This window comes from Elaeis guineensis, chromosome 10 (assembly GCF_000442705.2).
Source record: "Elaeis guineensis isolate ETL-2024a chromosome 10, EG11, whole genome shotgun sequence".
Taxonomy (NCBI): Eukaryota; Viridiplantae; Streptophyta; class Magnoliopsida; order Arecales; family Arecaceae; genus Elaeis; species Elaeis guineensis.
Window position 1 is genome coordinate 41890057 of NC_026002.2, and position 19528 is coordinate 41909584.

The following is a 19528-nucleotide window of genomic DNA, read 5'->3' on the forward strand; positions in this document are numbered from 1 at the left end:
AATGAAAAAATTTGTAAGAATATCCATGCCAAAAAAAAAAAAAAAAAAATCATAAGTGTGTGTGTGTGTGTCTCTCTCTCTCTCTCTCTCTCTCTCTCTCTCTCTCTATATATATATATATATATATATATATATATATATATATATATATATGTAAATAACAATTTTGTAAGAATATTCACGTAATTTTGCTTTTCACTCTCTTCACAAGCGCTACCAACACTACCACAGCCTCTCTCTCTCTGTCTCTCTCTCAATCCGGTGTTTTCCCAGACAACCACCAATGGACCAAGCTCAACAAGAGAATCACGGATTGTCCGTTGTCCGTCTTAGCCTCTATGATACGACTCGTTTCTCCTTCTCATAAACTCTCTACTCCCTTCTTTTTTTTTATTCTTCTTCTTCTCTTCTGACTATGAGTGCCTTTCTAACACCTAGAGCTGGATAATTTTGGACAAAACAAATCCATTTTTAGCCTTTTCCTCTACTCTGGTTTCATTTGTGCTTTTAGGAATGGTGGATGACTATAGTGGAAGAGATTAACAGTTATTACGTAGCCTTCCTATACCATATGATACCCACAAAGCTAATATAGGTGTTTCATCAAAAAAGCTAATATAGGTGACTTACCCAAAAAAAAAAAAAAAAAGCTAATATAGGTGATCCCCACACCAAGACGCTTACCTCAATCTGCAATATTGTTTTGAAATAAAATCCTAAAAGATACTTTTAACCGAGGTTTCAGGAGCATATATTATGAGGTTATTTGAAATTAATGTCATTATAATGATTGTTATTTGCTAATGTTACAGTAAATAACAGTCAAATAAAAAGATAATAGAATTAGTTGTCCAAAAATCACTGATGATCAAACACACACACACACAAAAAAGGGTCCTCTGTCCTTATCAAATGGAGGACCAAGTCAAAGCCGGAGGAAACTTTGTGTCACCTCGAGAGCCCGCCTCTACCGTAGATTGATGGCTAAACGAGCGCGCAGGACCGAGCTTAGAGCGAAGACCAAGAGAATCCAGACACCTGGAGACAACCAATTAAGTAACTAAACCATCCCCTGTCCTTCAGCGACACCATCTATTTCCACCGTTCTCTCTCTCTCTCTCGCTCTCTCCCCCCCCTACCTACCATCCTCATCCGCACCTTAAACTTTGGACTTTGAACTTTCTAATTTAGGCTTTCCTGAAAAAATAACTTTCTAATTCTAGGAGTTTGACTTTCCACCCGTCAAACCGAAATTTGGCGACCCACGAACCAGTATTACAGTTCGGACACAACCAGTTAGCCAGTTCACAACGAGAAACTTGAAGTTAGCGCCTTGCGGTAAAAAAGATGGTGTCGTGTAAAAGCAAACAGATCAAGAATTTATCGTAGCAACTTAGCTTAGAATTATTTTCGTGAGTAAATTATAATAATTTTTTAAAATTTAAAATAATTATAAATTTCTATTCAGTATTTTAAAAATATATATCCTATTATCTAATTTTTGTTATATATATATATAATACATAATTTTTTATAAATTTTTTTTATATAAATTAATGATCTTACTAACATTATTGCTGTCTAATCTTTTTAAATATTAAAATATTTTATATTTTTCATATTAATAATTTTTAAATTTTTATATTTGATCAAGAATTACATGTACATTTCTGAAATATGATCAAGATAATTTATTCTATTTTTATTTATAATAATTAAAATATTATATTTTCTTAATACTGGACTGGCTGATTCTGACATGCCAATTAATTCCTCAAAATGAACCGCTCCTGGCACTTGGCAAATTGGTACGAAGCCACGAGCGCTCTCAACCTTTGCATGGCCCAAGCGCTAAAAGTTTCTTATTGTTTTTTCGTTGCATAAACCTCCATCGAATTCTCCGTTCCATCATCATCATCGTGGCACGGGAAAAAGGCAAGCAAGCCAACAAACAAAACGGAAAATAAAAAGAACAGAGTGAACGAAAAAAGGAAACACAAAGGAACTGAAACGGAACTCACGCTTGCCCGGGACGCCGGACGGCAATAAATGTTGTTCCCAGCCGCATTCAAGTCACAAACCCCCACCCATCTCGCCATTTATCTTCCCTCTCTATCGCGTCTCTGAGATCCTCTGAGGTGTGGTCTGATTTCAGGGGTTTCGAGGAAGATGGGAGGGTGTTGTAGCAAAGAGGAGGTGAGGCCGGGAGGACTTCAATGCAAAGCAGAGGAAGAAATTTTTGATGGGAAGGAGGAGGATGGAGGATGTGTGAGGTTGAAAGGGTGGTGCACCTTTGCATCCATGTACACGCAACAAGGATGGAAGGGTGTCAACCAAGATGCAATGACCATCTGGGAGGTAAGACTCAGAAAGAAGAAAATTTAGATCGAAAGTAGAAAAAGGTTTTGAAAACCTTTTGGGGGAAAAAGTGATGATAGATTAATCACGTTTTTGTCTATGGTTTTAGAGATCTGTTCTGGTTGGATGCTCTGTTCTCGTTGTTAAATTTTCTGTTTCGTTGTTTTAATTCATGACGTTTGATTGTTCTTATAACATTTTGGTTTCAATTATTATTTCCATGCTCTTCTATTTTATAGGGGTGTTTGGTTGGGGGAGCTGGGGTTTGGAATCAGAATGCGAATGAGTTACTCTTATTCCAACTTTCTTTTTTTTTTTTTGGATGGAGTCCCATTCCAATTCGGAATAGAGACGATCCAATCTATCTAAAACTCAATTTCTACGTCAAAGTTTCATTTCGATTTTGATTCTAGTCATGAACCAAATACTTCGAAAGATTTAGCCATTTCGATTCCGATTTCAATTTATTCCGATTCTGATTGCAAACCGACCACCCCTTACATGTGTTCATGGCCATCTCCTCAACAAAAAGGTCTCTCTCTCTCTCTTTTTAAGCAAAAAGGTGGCAAGATCCACACTGCCTCAACATGGGAAAGTAAAAGAAACAAGGATCTGCTCTTTAAAAAATTTGAAAAGCAAATGTCCCATCATAGAAAGATGATCTTCATTTCTCGAGTGCTCTCTATTGGTTGAAATTTTGTGATTGTCATATTTTCTGAATTATTCAATAAATTTAGAGGTTCATTGGATTCTTAGCTTTCAAAGACCTAACCAGCGTCCATGGATAGAGTATCGTAGAATAATATAATAAAATGATAGAACACATGAGAAAAAGCTAAATAGAAAAAAGTAAAAAAAAAAAAAATCAAGCATTCACAAGGTTCTTAATGTAGTCCTTCAGTGATTTTGATTAACATTTCTTTTGATTCCTTTTATCCAATTTCATGGTTCATTAACCTAATGGGCTTGCCTACCTTGTTCTCGAGAAAAAAAAAAATCATCATGGTTCATTAGTTCTTTTTGAAAAATAATAATTCCACTATAAAAAAATATCATTTATTCCTGAGCAAAGTCACATTAATTATAATTTCATGTTTCTTCTTGCTATATAAAGAATTGCAATATTGCATGCCAGTGCTGATGCTGCTGCTTTCTGTTTGGATTTGGTGGGTCTTTGCAGCTGCGATGAATTATAGAGGCCTAGGTTTCTATCAGAAGTTGTTCACTTTGAATGTATTGGTCACCGGATGCCTGATTTGCTTCAAATTGCTGCTCTGTTTATCTCGTTTTTTAGTTGGGTTTTGAGTTTTGTTTTGGCTTGGAACAAATTTTGTAACTCGGTGCATTGTATATTCTCTTTTGTTCAGACCCCTTTTTTTGGACTAAATTTTGGTGACTCTGTCTATAAGCACAGAAGTCTCCTCGGTTTGTCAAAAAAAATGTTGCATGCCTTTTTGACTATTGTTCTTTAAGAAATAAGAAATGAAACGCGGGATTACTATATTTTTCTTAACCTCTACAGTTTCCTTGGGAATGAATTATACCTTTGCTATTTAATTAAGCTTGATCTACTTTACCATTCAAAGCCGTTCTCATATTTATAGCCTTAATATCCATAGGATTTTGCTGGTGAGAAGGATACAATCTTTTGTGGTGTCTTTGATGGACATGGCCCCTTTGGTCACAAGATTGCCGGCTGTGTTCGGGATGCCCTGCCAACAAAACTCTCTTCAGATTTTATGTCATCACAATTCTTTGATCATGGCAACAATGATGGCAATCTCAATAAAAACAATGTCCATGGAGATGACAGCGATGACTCAGACCGCTTCCATAATGTTAGTGATGATTCCCAACAATGTTTGTCCTCATGGAAGACCATCTTTGTTAAGGCCTTCGAGGAAATGGATAGAGAGCTCAGCCAACAAGCTAGCATCGATTGCATTTGTAGTGGAACCACGGCAGTATCCATAGTTAAACAGGTAGTTCTAGGTCTTGCAAAAGCTATTTTTTTTCATTGATAGGAATAAAATTCTAATTATTTGTCATTTTTTCTTCTTCTAGAGGGAACACTTGATAATTGCCAATTTAGGAGATTCTCGTGCTGTTCTTTGTACCCGAGATGATGGAAACCGACCTGTTGCTGTTCAACTGACGGTTGATCTAAAACCCAATGTTCCAAGTAAGTTCTCATATTCTAATTCATTTTTTAATTTACATAGTTTCAAGTGTCATCTAGAGAGAGAGAGATGGAGGAAAAGTGCTTATGACTTTAGATAATATGTATTGTTTTCTCATGTTCATGGACTGTGACACAGGTGAGGCCGAAAGGATCAAGAATTGCAAGGGAAGAGTTTTCGCTCTTGAAGAAGAACCAGATGTGCATAGGTTATGGCTGCCCAATGAGGATACTCCGGGCCTTGCCATGGCAAGAGCTTTTGGAGATTTTTGCCTGAAGGATTACGGGCTTATATCCACACCCCAGGTTTCTTATCGGAAGCTTTCAGAGAAGGACGAGTTTGTGGTCCTTGCAACTGATGGGGTAAGTAGATGTCATGAAAAGCTATAAATAAATTGCAGATTAAGTCTGTTTAACCAATAATATTACGGAATAATTACTCTGATTTTTCTGCGAAGATTTTTTTTTTCTTCTCAATTATTCCATGGGTAATAAGAGTATATTGTTCTAGATGACTTACATAGCCTAAGAATCTTCAGTAGTTGACATACCATGCTATTTTCTATTTATCTATATTTTGAACTTTCCCTGTGTATCAAGACGTTGAGATATTACAGAGTCAGTTTTCTTTCAATCTTTTTTTCATTATGAACTTTTGAAGGAGATCATGGTAATAATAGAAGAAAAGAGGGGGAAAATATGCAGGGAAAGGGAAGAAGAGAACCAGCCATCAGTCCCTCTCTGTTGTATTCCTAGTCTTTGGGGGGCACATGGAGCACAAATTATCCCAAAGTCCATTTACAATACGAGGTAGAAACGACTTAAGAATGGCATTCTTTGCCACACAACACTGTAGCAGAGCCATCCATCACCCACAACTTCTCGAAGTTCTAACTTGGTGATCATGGTCTGGACTGAGTGTTTGTTACCATGGCATCTTGAGAGGAACTATGCCTCTTCTTCTACTTCCTGTTCAACTTCCATTGACTTCACTTTATTTGTTTCTTGATTTATTTTCTGCGAGAAGACTCAACTTAAATTTTTTCTATCTACGAATTTTCCCTTTGTTCACAACACGAAGGCTACAAAATTTGAAAAAGAGATATATATATTTTGCAAGTTAATTCTTCTAATACAAGAATTACCATTGTTTCTAGGTATGGGATGTCCTATCAAATGAGGAAGTTGTAAAGATAGTGTCATCAGCCAGTAAACGACATGCTGCTGCTAAGCAATTAGTAGACCGAGCAGTCCGAGCCTGGAGACGCAAACACCCGACCTCTAAGGTCGACGACTGCGCCGTTATATGCCTCTTCTTGAATCTCCTTCCCACATCAACCATGCCAACCATCGATGCTCACAGAAGCAGCAGAAAATCTCGTGAATTATCATTCTCTGAAAGCTTCAAAACAGCAAGAAGTGGGGAAGTCTCCGGCTTGGATGATGAGAGCACTGCAGGTTCGAAAGAAGAGTGGACTGCTCTCGAGGGTGTCAGCAGAGTGAACTCATTGTTGAAGCTTCCCCGGTTTGCCAGCGTATTGAGCTGGCGTAAGAGATCGGTGAAACTAGAAGAGCAGGACATGCCACCTTCACCAAAGATCTAGTTTTTATCCTTCATTTGATTATATACTCGAAGATGAATTCAATCCACTGCGCAAGCAAGCGCAATCACGAGACAGGCATGGCCCTCCTGTGCTCGGCCAACTTATGCTCAATAGGGCCAGATCTTTACACCATCTGCTCTACCAAATTTGAGGAACAACGAAAGAAAAACACCTTATCAGCATTAGCATCTTCCATCCCAATGTCATTCCCCATTCTTTCACAGCATGCTCTGCTTTGTATCAGCAATGGGCTTAGGAAGACAACGGCAATGTAGCTGGGATTCTTATGATCCTTTGAAAGTAAATGAATATACCCAGCCTTCTATTGGAATCTCTTGGGAGGCAAAGGACTTGGATGTTTTATCAGTCAAGCATGCTTGTGCCAGCAGAAATTGATTTATTGGCTTTGTTCTGTCCTCTTTTCTTGTAGTCCTTTTCGGTAACTATTTCTTTTTTCTAAGAGCCTTGGTTGCATTTATCAAACATAATGGGTAATTAGAAAAACACACACGCACTCACACACACATAGTAATGCAGATATTTCTAATTCTGATTTATTTTTTATGAAAAAAAAAGATAGTTGTTGAAGTGCTTATCGATTTGAATCGAAATGGAAGTTGAAGCTATTGTTGGAGTTCCTCTGGTTGATTGCCGCATGGTATTTTGATCGAGCATGGAATCTAATCACAAGCTGTCAATGGGATACGTTTGAAAATTAGGGATGCAAATGAATCAACCTGCTCGCAAGCTGTTCGAACTTGATTCAAGCCCAAGTCTGATTCAACTAAATTATTAGTGAGCTCAAGTCGAGCTTGACTAGTAAGATACTTGACTCAAAAAGCTTACGAACATACTCAAATTTATATCTATTTTTAATAACATTATATATATATATATTATTAATATATTAAGAGTCGATTTCGAATTTGAACTCGAGCTTAAGTATGCCTCAGTTGATATTCAAGTTGAATTGAGTCGATTTCAAGTTTGTCTATTTTTCATAGAGCCAAACTCGAATTTAGGATATTAAGATTCGATCAAATCTCAAACTGAATTTTGAGTCCAAGATTTTGAGTCGAATCAAACTCGAGTTTTCAGTTATTGAACTCAGCTCGGCTCAATTGCACCTCCATTCAAGATGAAAGAGGATAGCAGTCAATAACTATACACAAACGGCACAATCTATCCTTCCTAGAATATACATTATAAACAAAAACTAATAATACTTTAATATACATATTAATAAAAATAAAAAATATTTTAGTAAAAATAATAATTGAAACTAATAATATTTTAGTAAAAATAGTAAAGTTACTGGTACTAATAATACTAATAGCATTTTAATAAAAATAATATACTTTAGTAAAAGTAATAACATTTTTCACTAATGAAAAAATGTTTAACATTATATTAATATATAAGCAAAATTATATTTTATTAAAACTAATAGAGAGTTAATAATAAAATAAATATTTATATATAAACAAAAATATATTACTTTCTATATAACTGTATAATTAATAAAACTAATAATTTTTTAGTGGTGTATTTTTTTTAAATTAAAAAAAAGACCTGCATATGGCGTGGGTTATATGCTAGTTAGATATTATTTAAGGGGCGGACCAGATGTCATCCCAAGGCTGACATTCCTAGTGTGGTTAAGCTTAACAAAAATCCATCTTGCGTCAACATACATGGTGCAAAATGTCATATAAGAAAGTTTGGCTGGCTGGCCTAGCTCCCAAAATGGCTTAGATTCTATCCTCATTTCAATGCATAGGTAGCTTGGCAACTTGATTTCATCAGGAAAATATTAGCTATCAAGATAATTTTCTATTCTTGGAACTACCTAATGTTTTCGTAGAGTTACTAATATTTATGGATTTTGCTATGGTGCTCCAAAGCCTTTTTTTAGTCTATTTTAGTGTTGACTTTTTTCCTACCATCCTTTTTAAGATGGACGGCACTGATTTACCTACCAACAACCAATGTTAACTGATCATGTAAATGGCTAATGTATTAAATAATTCAAATTATAGGTGCCATTTGGAAACGAAAAAATGATCAATGTTACAAATAATTAGAAGTTTATAGATGTTTTGGAAGTTGCCCTCCTCCCATCCCCTCTCCTCTCTTTTTCTGATAAAGCACCACCCCTTCCTGCTTCCATTGTCATCAATGATCAATCGAGGAGGAAGAAAGGGGTGGCATGCTGCGGTGGGCCCGAGCGATGGAGAGGTAGGTATAGGAAGGGGATGGTGCGCAGTGGTAGGAAGGCAAGCGATGGAGAGATGGGCGGAGGAAGAGGAAAGGGACAGCTTGCAGTAGTGGAGAGGTGAGTAGCAGGTGCGAGCAATGAAGAAGTGGGTGGTAGAGGAGAATGAAGGGGGTGGCATGCAACTGTGGGGTGGCAAGCAGTGGAGAGGTGGGCAAGTAGGAGGAAGGGGGCTAGTGTGTGGCCATGGAAAGGTGAGTGGTGAAGAGGTGTCCGAAGGAGAAGGAAAGGGGCGGCGTGTGGCAGCATGGAGATGAGCAATGGGCCCAAGTGATGAAGAGATGGACATAGGAGGAGGAAGGCAGGTAGCATGCGGTAGCAGAGAGGCAAGTAGAGAGCCTGAGTGATGGAGAGGTGGATGGAGGAGGAGGAAGGGGGCAGCATGCGGTGGTGTAGAGATGAGCGGTGAAGAGGTGGATAGAAGAGGAGGAGAAAAGGGGTGGTGTGCTGTGGCTGGAAGGTGAGCGACGAGCACGAGCGATGGAGAGGTGGTCAAAGGAGGAGGAAGGGGGCTGCATGTGGCGGTGGAGAGGCGAGTGACAGGGAGGCAAACGACGAGGAGAAGTTACGAAGCAAAAGAATTAAAAAATAATAAAATATTATTTTAAAAAAAAATAAAATATAAAGAGAAAAAAAATATGATGCTGTGATAATATCTTAAATATCTTTTATAATAAAATATCATAAAAGAGTACTATAGTAAAATCTAAAATTTATACTTGCTAGCAGCTAAAATCAACCTGTCGCTGCTCATTCTTGTGGAGGTCGGAAGGCGAGTGACTAAGCCTTGTGTAGGGATGCTAGAGCGACCTGCAAAACAAGTCTAAGATGGAGGCTTTCGCTTCGGTGAGAACCCTCTAACGCTCAAGTCAAAAATCAAAGAATAAAAAAGCAACAACGGGTTCTTTGAGAGAGATTGCTTACTTTAGTCCTCGGAGCTTTGGTTGTTTATATACAATGCTATCGAACAACTGTGAAATAGTGCAATCTCGAGATTGCAGGGCCATTAAACATATCGTTGCGGGTGAGATATTTTAGCCCTTAATTGCTCTCGTAAAATTAGAGGAGATGGTTACCTCTGAACTTATCCACTTAAGGTGGATGGCTACTACACATGTCAAAAACTCGTTGGTCAAGATAACAAAGACAGCTCACATACTGAACAGGCCATGCAGCAAACATGATGTAGATAGCTTGGCTCTGCATATCTCAGCTCTGTACTTAGGTCGGCAGCCACAGCAATACTTCAACGGCCTGAGGTATGCCTTGATAACACACAGATCCGAGATATCCACGGTACTATCATAATACTACCCCTTTGTTGGATTCCGACCACGCAGTGAAAAATAATTTTTAAAAAAATTTAAAACAAACAATCAATAGTTTTATCAAATAAAACTATCGAGCTGGAATCCAAACCCTAGAATCACCTTGCCGATATCGATCAAAGTAAAAACAAGCATGCAAAAGGGATAGAATTTGATACTTTCATCAAAATAAAAAATTGGCATGTAGGTGTTCTCCACAAGGATCCAAGGTAGAAGTCCTCTAATGGTGATCCACACGAAAGTTGGCCAAGGTCCTTCCCAACCGATGCGCTGCTGCAGTCTTGTCTTCTTAAGAACACTGTTGGCTTCAAACTTTCGTTACAATCGTGCCAAAGCCCAGTTGCTTTTCATCTTACCACTAGAACGATATCAAGAAGATACTCTTCAGACGTCATACAACCTAAGATTTGATTTTTGACTCCAACATATGAAAAAACCAAACCCTAAGGCACACTTAGCAACACTTGCTAAAAATCTCACCACCCTTCTTGCAACTTTTTCCACTCAAATTTTCATTTTTTTTTCCTTAAAATTTTTTCAATTTTTTTTTTTTTTTTTAATGTTTACCACAGCCCTCCTCTCTGATCTCAACTCAAAATCTCAACAATTAGCCATTTGGGGCATCCCCTATAAAGAGGGGACCAAGGGACATCATATGGGATGAAGGGGTGCCAACCTTTGGTGCTTCAACTTCCCATGCAGTGAATAAATTCATCGAGTAAATTTTTTGGTATTTCAAATACTTGCAACAAAAGGACTCTCCTTCTTCTATGTGTCATAAAAACTTCAATAAATTTTGGTGACAAAACATAGGAGATCTGGTTGGAAAATTATGGCAACGCATAAAAATTAAGAGCCTTCATTAAGAAGAACTCTTTATTTCACATGCCAAAAATAAGGGGGCGATATTTATTTTTTGTCATGACTTCTGGTGGAAGCAAAGGAGTCCTTTTCCACTTAAAACTGATTCAAGTTAAATAAGGATCTAATTTAAATTGACCCAATCCCATTGAATCAAAGAATACTGGTCTAGGTTAGCTCAAATACTTTGAACCAAACTAATTTAGGAACATGGATTAATACAATATGCTAGTATATCAAATTAATCCATAAAATTTATATTAAACTCTAATTAAATTAAATTAAGATCAAATCTTAAAGTATGTGACCCATTGGGTTCCAAATCTAGTCAACAGTGAACCAAGACTTTCAACGTAACCCTAATCCGATGACATTAGGTCATCCGAAGAGTCCCAATCAACTTGAACTCTTCTAAAGTAATTTTAAAATTAAACTCTTTTAATTCTGATAAATCCATAAGTCAAGATTGATGTCTAGCAACATGTCATGACTATCCGAAAGATTTAAAATTTTGATAAAAAATTATCAAAATATCCTTCAATGGCAAGTTTCGTGTAATTCAATCCTTCAGTCAAACAACATCCCAGATGAGCTGTGGGTATGAAAATATGTCAAACCTAATCACTTATCATTATATATCTCAATCTGAAGGTAATGATTCAGTTGATGATACATTACATCTTTTTCTAATTATCATCCTGCTTTGGTCAAAGATTTTCAGAATCACCATCCAAAAAAGATCACATAGGATGTTCGCTCTCTTTATTAGGAGTGACTAATCTCTTATTGATCACTCATAACCTCCATGCATACTTCACCATATCTAGAACACCCCACAAAAGGATCAAAGAATCAAATTAGGTAGTGAACCAAAACATGGATCCATGTACATAAGGTACCATGGTGATCTCAGATTTAAGGATCACTTACACAACTTCCACTAGAGAATCATTAGTTGATATGTAAATAAGACTCCATCTGATATTCTCTCATAGGTCAATTCAGTGAACTCATTCTCTAATGAGCACCCATATCCTTGTATTAGTGTCATAACATAAGTAGTTGTGATATCAACCATCCTCATTTTTGAGCATACATAGGACATGCCAGTCTTATTGGTATCATTGATCTCCAACTTAATGTACCAATAACTAAAAATATTTTAGGTTAGGGCTATTAAGGATTTAGATCTCACTGGCATGATCTCATCACGGTCCTAAAATTATTGTCCAGACCTATTGGGGTTTATTATAATCTTAAAAAACTATAAAATATAGTATATAATGAATTAAAAATATCTATTTTATTAATAATATAAATATCAATTACATGAGTCTGAAAGATAAATTACAATAAACACCCTATCGCATCCCGTATGCGATTGGCATGTAGGGTATTATTCTTTCACCCCTCACTTTTGAGTCTGAGAATCAAATAAAAGGAATACTTCAAAAGTCATACTTCAGATCTGAGGATGCACGCTCTTGCACTTTCATACGTGCTCCCAGCATTTAAAGTTGACAATGTCAGCCTGACAGGTGGAAGTATGCTGTGAATGATCGCGATTGATGGGACCACATAGCTGATAATTTTCTCGAGAGTTTAATTTTTCTAGCGACGACTTTTTGTCTTCACCTTTGCCTTCTTTTAAGTTTGCCCTTCGGGTGTACAGAGAAGAAGACTACAAAGCTTTTTTGCTCTAGATTTTCATTGTAACTCTCAAAGACAAGATGAATCCAGAGCACTTGAGAAAGCTTGAACTAGTATTGGCTAGGAAGAAGCAAGCCACAGTTCCGTCCATTTGCCCTCCAGTCCCAGTGGTTGGCGATGTTAGGATTCCAGCGACTAGATCAACTATCGCAGTCGTGAGGGATGAGGATCCTCTTTTGATCGTCGAGTCTATGGTTTCTCCATTGGAAGCTATAGGAAAAACTCCAAAGGAGGTTTCGACAGAGGAGAGACCGGTGGAGAAGATGCTAGTGGTGGACACAACCGATCATCCTGAGGAAGTTCTGGCGATAACGATGGAGGCCGGAGAGTCTTCAGAGTAGATGCTTCCAATCCAGTGCCCTCCCTTAGTAGTCACTCAAACGGGACCTTCACAATCGATGACTTCTGCTCCGTCTACGATGGAGAATCTCAAATCCACAGTGGAGTTTCTGAGAGACTTCCTCTCTCCTATTGAGAGATAGTACCTGGATGAACAAGAGGCTCAACAGCGGATGAAGGGTGCCCTGAGATCTCTCACCTAGATAGGGGGTTTTTGAATTTCTTCTTTAAGTCTTCTATAATTTGTATCATCTAACAGCTTCGTGTAAATGTATACAGGTTGGGTATTATCTAGCCAATTTTGTTAGCTCCATCTCTGATGCGTCAATGATGGAGCTTACAACGGTGAGAGAGGAAATAGACTTGCTGAAGTATCTCTTGGAACAAGAGAGAATAGCTAATGCCGAGTTGGTTAAAAAAGCCAACTCCTCTGAAGAGACTCTTCGAGAAGCTCAAGAGATGATTGACCGTCGGGACGATGAGCTGAGGAGAGCCAAGAAGAGAATTAAAGATATCGAGTGCCAGAGATCTAAGGCTGAAAAGAAGATCGAAGATCTTGAGAGGCAGAGGTTTGAGGCTGAAAGAGATTGCCGTTGAACCCATGATGATGTAGAGCGCCTGAGGAAGACACTCGAAGGAAAAAGAGATCGAGATTATACTTCCTCTGGGGTTTATCCTCGAAGGAGTCCTAGCAGAAGCTCAGCTAAGAGAGCCAAGACCTCAGAAAGAGCGAGCTGTAGGGAGAAAACACCTCAGAGGGGTAAGGGCTCTGCTTCCAAAAAGATCCAAGTGTCTCTGGGGTCATCTACTGAACTTCGAGAGGTTTCACCAGAAGCGAAGCATTTGAAGAAGAAGCTGAAGAAGAAAAGAGAGAGCCAGAATCTCCTCTGGTGCCGACTCATAAATCAGGAGCTTCTGACTACGAACGCTAAAAGAAGAGAAGGTCGATTGACAAAAAGAGAAGCCGAAATCATAAATCAGACTTGCAAGATGGCATTCTCCGCAGGCTTCGAAAGGTGTAAAATAATGGCTCAAGCAAATCTCCCTACTGACAGTGTCGAGCTTCTATAAGTCAACTTTTTAGATAAAAGCTTGAAGGCTGTGACGGCGGATAGCATAGAAAAATTTGCAAGAGCATTTCATTACTCTACTGAAGCAAATAAGGTCGATGCAGCCATCCAGACCGAAGAAGCTATCGATGCTGAAGAAGGCTACTCTGGAGCAAGTCACTCTGACGATGCTCTGTGGCAATGATGTATTTTTTTTTTATAATCCAAACAATATAGCCTATTTCAGATGCGAATGAATGAAATTCATTTTTGTTGATAATATTTACTGTATTTGAATGGATTAGTGCAAATCACATTCTGAGCTATATTGGCCAAATTTTGATCTATATTAGCTAAGAACTTAGTTATAATTGAAATCATAAAATACGATCTGAGCAATATTCTGAGCTAAGCACGGCTCGAGCCATAATCTGGGCTGTAATCTGAACTATATAATTCATACATGTTGTGCAGGTGTTAAAAGAATTAGAGTTCAAATTGCCTCCATGTGGTAGGTACCATCGCACATCTTCGTATGTCTCTTCGAAAGGGGCGCAAAGTATGATTTGCCTGTCGTTGGCACTAACTACGATATCGACGGTAGGGATAATATTCCATCAGTGGTTGTCATGCTCGAGCATTCATTCACGCTCTATCGATTCACATCACCAATAATTAATCTTTATAAAGAAGCATCGCTTGGAGATGATTTGAATCTTAGGTCTATTCAAAACCTCAGACAAGACCAAGCGCAGGCTTTTAGGGTTTCCAATTATCCCTATTTCCTTTCTCTATAGGTTTTCTTTCTCCTTCGTCCTTTGCTTCCAAAACCCTTCTTTGCTTCCAAAACTCTTCCTGTAAGGAGAATGACCTCTGGAGACTCTGATTTTGCCCCACTGAGATTTCAGTCTGAGCTAACGAAGTGGGACGTGGTATTGCTTCATGAGCAATTTCAAATCCCTCCAGAGTTCCAACTAAAAATTTCGGAGCTGAATGATCGAGTCTGCCGACCTCTCCCAGGCTGGATAAGTCTCTATGAGGAATGCTTTCAGGTTGGACTGAGGCTTCCTCTCCACTCCTTTATAGCTCTCCTCTAATATCTTGAGATGCTGTCATGTTCGATAGTCCCAAACTCATGGCAGCATATCTGCAGTTTTATCGTAGCATGTGTGTTAGCTGGGATTGATCCTAGCATCACACTCTTTTTTTCTTTCCTTAGCCTCAAGAGGCTATTAGATGTATGTCCTAGAAGTCAATATGATTGACATATTGTAATAAATCTAGGACATAATTTTGGACTTAATATATTGATTTGATCAATAAAAAGATAAGTTTATTTTTCATTCAAGTTTGATGTGTCCTTGAATCATCCATGAAATTAACTTTTGATACATATTCTCAAAGATATGAGAATTAGAGACATGTATTTAATTTCTAAATACTTTCAATCATAGAATCATCATGAGGATGGTGATCGATCCAGATAGATCGACGCACATATCACTTCTTTCGAGATAGATGAGTCTCTAGTCTATAGTGTAGAAATACTGGACGATGAGTGCGAGTAGTTATTTGAGAACAACTAGTACTGAACATGATCATACGAGAGATCACTTGAATTTTTACTCGATTGTCAGTGATTGTCTTGATGTTGTAGTTGTGTGAATGATCCTTTAACCTGTGATGGTACAACTACTTACAGTGAGACTGCTGAAGTTTGACTGATACATAAATATGGTCTCAATGAGTCTTTGTAGTGGATGTTGATGACAGTTGATCTACTGTAGGAGTAGGATATACATCAAGATAGAATCTATTGACTTTGATAGAAAAGAGTAGTCCTATGAGATATGAGAGGCTAAGTCCGAGAGTCTGTGGCCACAGTAGTATAATTGATAGAAAAGAGTTTCCATAAGGATCACAATTAGACTTGAGCTGATCGAATTTATTTATGATTGATGATGAGATTTGATGATTTATCCATGACTTGCTATATAGTCGGGACTTACGATAGAGAAATTGAATCACACGTTAACCACACCTTAAAATTTATTTTCAGTTCTACTAGGTTGCCACTATATACTACTAGGTATCACTAGTAGATTATGAGAGCTCACTAGGATTGTTCAGGATCGACAATTCTTGATGAGTTAGAGTAAAATTATTTCGACCCATTGAAAAGAGTTTCAATGATACTTTGATAGAGATCATTATATATCTCACTATCAGATAGAATTGAAGTATCGATTGGATTTAGAAAAATCCTATTGGGTTCAAGATAACCTTGCTAGCACATGATTGGACCCAATTTTTTTTTATGTTTGATTTTTTATTTGATAAAGTAATTTAAATTTAATTATTTGTTAAAAATCTAAATGAATTGGATTCATTGGACTCCAATTATTGAATGTCTAAGATTTTGGATCAATTGAATTAAGGGTGCAAGTCCTTAATTTATTTTCTTGATAGTTTTGATGGGACGCCACTTGATTTGATCAAGTTGGACGTGTTTCATCTTTAGAGGACGTGTGGATCCTTATTGGGGCGTTCCTTGGGTGTATTTTGAGGTGTGATTTTATGGGTGCAAGGGCTCCAAGAGTTGGCGCCTAATAGGTTTCCTAAAGCAAATTGAATATCTTAAGTTATAAGGATTAATTCCTAATACAAGTAGAACTTATATTTGAGATTGAATAGGATTCAATCCTTATGTCTATTTAAAGAAGCTTCCTCTAAGATCCTTAGAAATCATAACCAACAGCCCACGGCCCCTATTAGAGTGCCCCACGCCCTCTCTTCTCCTCCCCTTCTCCTCCCCTTGGATGTCCACATGCCCCACCCTTGGGCATTTCACTTCTTCACGCCTATAAGGGCTTTGGGCATCCCCTTTGAGTGCTGGTTCCTGGTGCTTGATAGTAGCATATTCAAGGGAAGAAAGGCAAGAGAAGAAGTGAAGAAGAAGATCAAGAAAAAGATCAAAGAGTTGATCGCGATCCAGACTTCATTCAGATTCGCAGACTGAATTTTTTTTTTTTAAAAAATTCAATCTTAAGAGGACTGTTCCAGACTGATCCTGAGTGGATATCTGTAGAGGCCAAACACTTACACGGCTAAGAGAGAGCCTCTTCTCTTCCAGATCCAGATTTGAAGAAAATAATTATGAAACAGGTATGTGATTCGATCACATGTTAAATTTTAGTATATATATTGCATTTTAGCATATGAAGTAGATCCTTGTGGTTTATATTTTATGCATGCATGATATAGATTAAAAATATTTTAATCTACTATTCTGCTATGATATTTAAAAAATAAAATTTTAAAACATACATGCATGCCCCAACATAGAAATTTCAATAGTGGTATCAGAGCCATGGGTTTCATATGCATGAAATTGACATACATGTTTTGAAAAGAGTTTCAAAATTTGATTTTTTTCTTGATATATGAGATGTATAGATAAATATTTTGAATCTAAAATTTAATTTTAGATTTAATTTTAGAATATATAGTTGATATGTCAAAGTATGTATAGATCTGAATTTTGATCTAGAACGATTTCTAGTTCATATTCATATGACATGTAGATGCATGCATAAACCTAAAATTTTATTTGACCTGATTTATGATTCATATATGAGATATGTGATTACATGTTTAGGTCATAAAATTTATTTTTAATATGATTCATGATTTGTATATGAGATGTATGATATCATGTATTGATCTAAATTTTTGTTTAGATCTGACTTTTACATACATATATAAGATATGTATTTATATGTTAAATCTAAAAATTAATTTTATAATTTAAAACTTATTTTTTATGAAAAGAATTTAGATCTGAAATTTTATTTTAAAATCTAAAATTTGTGTATAAGGATTTTGGTTATGGGACAATCAAAAATTAGATCATGTAATACGATTATATCTAGAATTTTTGATTTGAATCATATGGGTTTAATTTGATTAAATAATTGATCAAACTAAGTCAAGTATTAATTAGGACTAGATCAATTAAGTTATATAATCATACAATTATTGTTGATCAAATTGATTGAATCTCATATGTAGAATTGATTAATCTAGAGACCTAATTTGGCTCAATGGCTTGAGCCTGATTCGCTTGAGTTATCCTATTTGGATCAATTGACCTATTAGTGTCTAAGGTAAGTAATTGAGACATAATTATTTAATTAGTTTTGTTAGCTGATCTGACCAATTTATTGATGTCTAAGGAAAGCAACGGGAGAATCCCACCGATCTTCACTTACCTGGTCAATGTGGAAGATTGAGTCTTCAATTGGATTGCTTGGCATTTTGGTTTAGTCCATGCTAATTAGATCGGTCATATGATGACTGATTAGATGAGACCTAAACCTAAATCTCTCCATAAATATTAAGTCCATGGGTTTTCCACCATTGTAGATGTGCGGGCGTGCTACTGGTGTTGATTGTTTTCAACTGATTACAGTGGTTCAGTTGCACTAGGAATATGCAACCACTCTATGAGCAAAGAGTTGCTCCAGGGTAAGGATCAGGTTGGACCCACTAACTGTTAGGTGAGGGACCCAATGACGGTCTTGCACCTGCTTGTGAATGGTGGGTCGGGCTTAACTAAGGAGTATGGTCAATAACTGTTAGGTGAGCCCACATGACTTAGAGATCAAGTCGCTGCAACATGCTTAGAGAAGTATCTAGACAAAGAGTTGTCCACGTATCAGTGTGCATGTTACCAATAACTGTTAGATAAGGTACATGGCATCGATGGGACCGCAGCACCTACTAGGAATCCAATTATCGTGTTAGGATTTTCACTTTTCATTCAGGGAGTGGAGGGATCCAAAAAATTAGTGAAAATCATTGTTTGCATCTTAAAGTCCCTAGAAGCAAATATAACTTTAAAGTACAAAAGTCTAACTTGAATCTCTACTCTCGCAGTTAAACAATGTCAGTCTCAAATCCTCTAGTCTGCATCCTTGAAACCAATCATTTGATCGGAATAAATTATAAAGACTGACTAAGAAATCTCAAGATTGTCCTGATCTCAGAAAAACTAGGTCATGTACTTGATCAGAAACTCATAGTGTTACCAAACCATCCTACTGCTAAGCAAAGAGCTACTTATGAAAAGTGGACAGATGAAGATAGTTGGGTTAAGTGCTATGTGCTGGCCTTTATGTTAAATGAGTTGCAGAGCCAGTATAAGCATATACCCACTGTCAGAGCTATGATCACTCACCTACAAGAGTTGTATGGTAAGCAGAGCCATACAGCGTGCTTCAAAGTGTCCAAGAGACTCTTCAATTTGAAGATGCGCGAAGGACAGTCAGTCCATGAGCACTGTATGACAGTGATCAAAGATATTGAGGAGCTTAGGAAGCTCGGGCTTGATATGCAAAAAGAATTGCAGATGAATTTGATCCTTCAATCCCTTATGAGTTCATATAGTCAATTTATTATAAATTTTTATATGAACAAACTCGATTACACTATATCCGAACTAATCAACATGTTGGTCACTACGGAAGGAATCTTGAAGAGTTCAAGAGGCACTGTTCTCGCTATGGAGCAGACTTCTTTCAAGAGAAAGTCTAGTTGGAAGAAGAAGACTAAACCGTTAGAAAGTAGAAGAAAGAGAGCAAGCCAAAGAAGGACGTTCCAAAGAAGGCTGAAGCAAAAAAAAAATATTTTCATTGTGATGCTGAAGGCCACTGGAGGAGGAACTGTCCACTCTACCTAGAGAGCCTAAAGACCAAGAAGGGTGATAAACCTTCAGAAGGTATGTCCATAATTGAATCTAACCTTATAGTTTCTTCTACTTTTAG

General features: G+C 37.2%; 1 protein-coding gene across 1 annotated transcript; it reads left to right on the forward strand.

The window, feature by feature from the left end:
• The first annotated feature begins 1974 nt into the window (after positions 1-1974).
• Positions 1975-6603, forward strand: LOC105052402 (probable protein phosphatase 2C 73). The gene is made up of 5 exons (XM_010933201.4): positions 1975-2358; positions 3978-4340; positions 4423-4540; positions 4677-4900; positions 5695-6603. The coding sequence occupies exons 1-5, from the start codon at positions 2170-2172 to the stop codon at positions 6139-6141; spliced, it is 1341 nt and encodes a 446-aa protein (XP_010931503.1). The 5' UTR covers positions 1975-2169; the 3' UTR covers positions 6142-6603.
• Positions 6604-19528: the final 12925 nt, after the last annotated feature.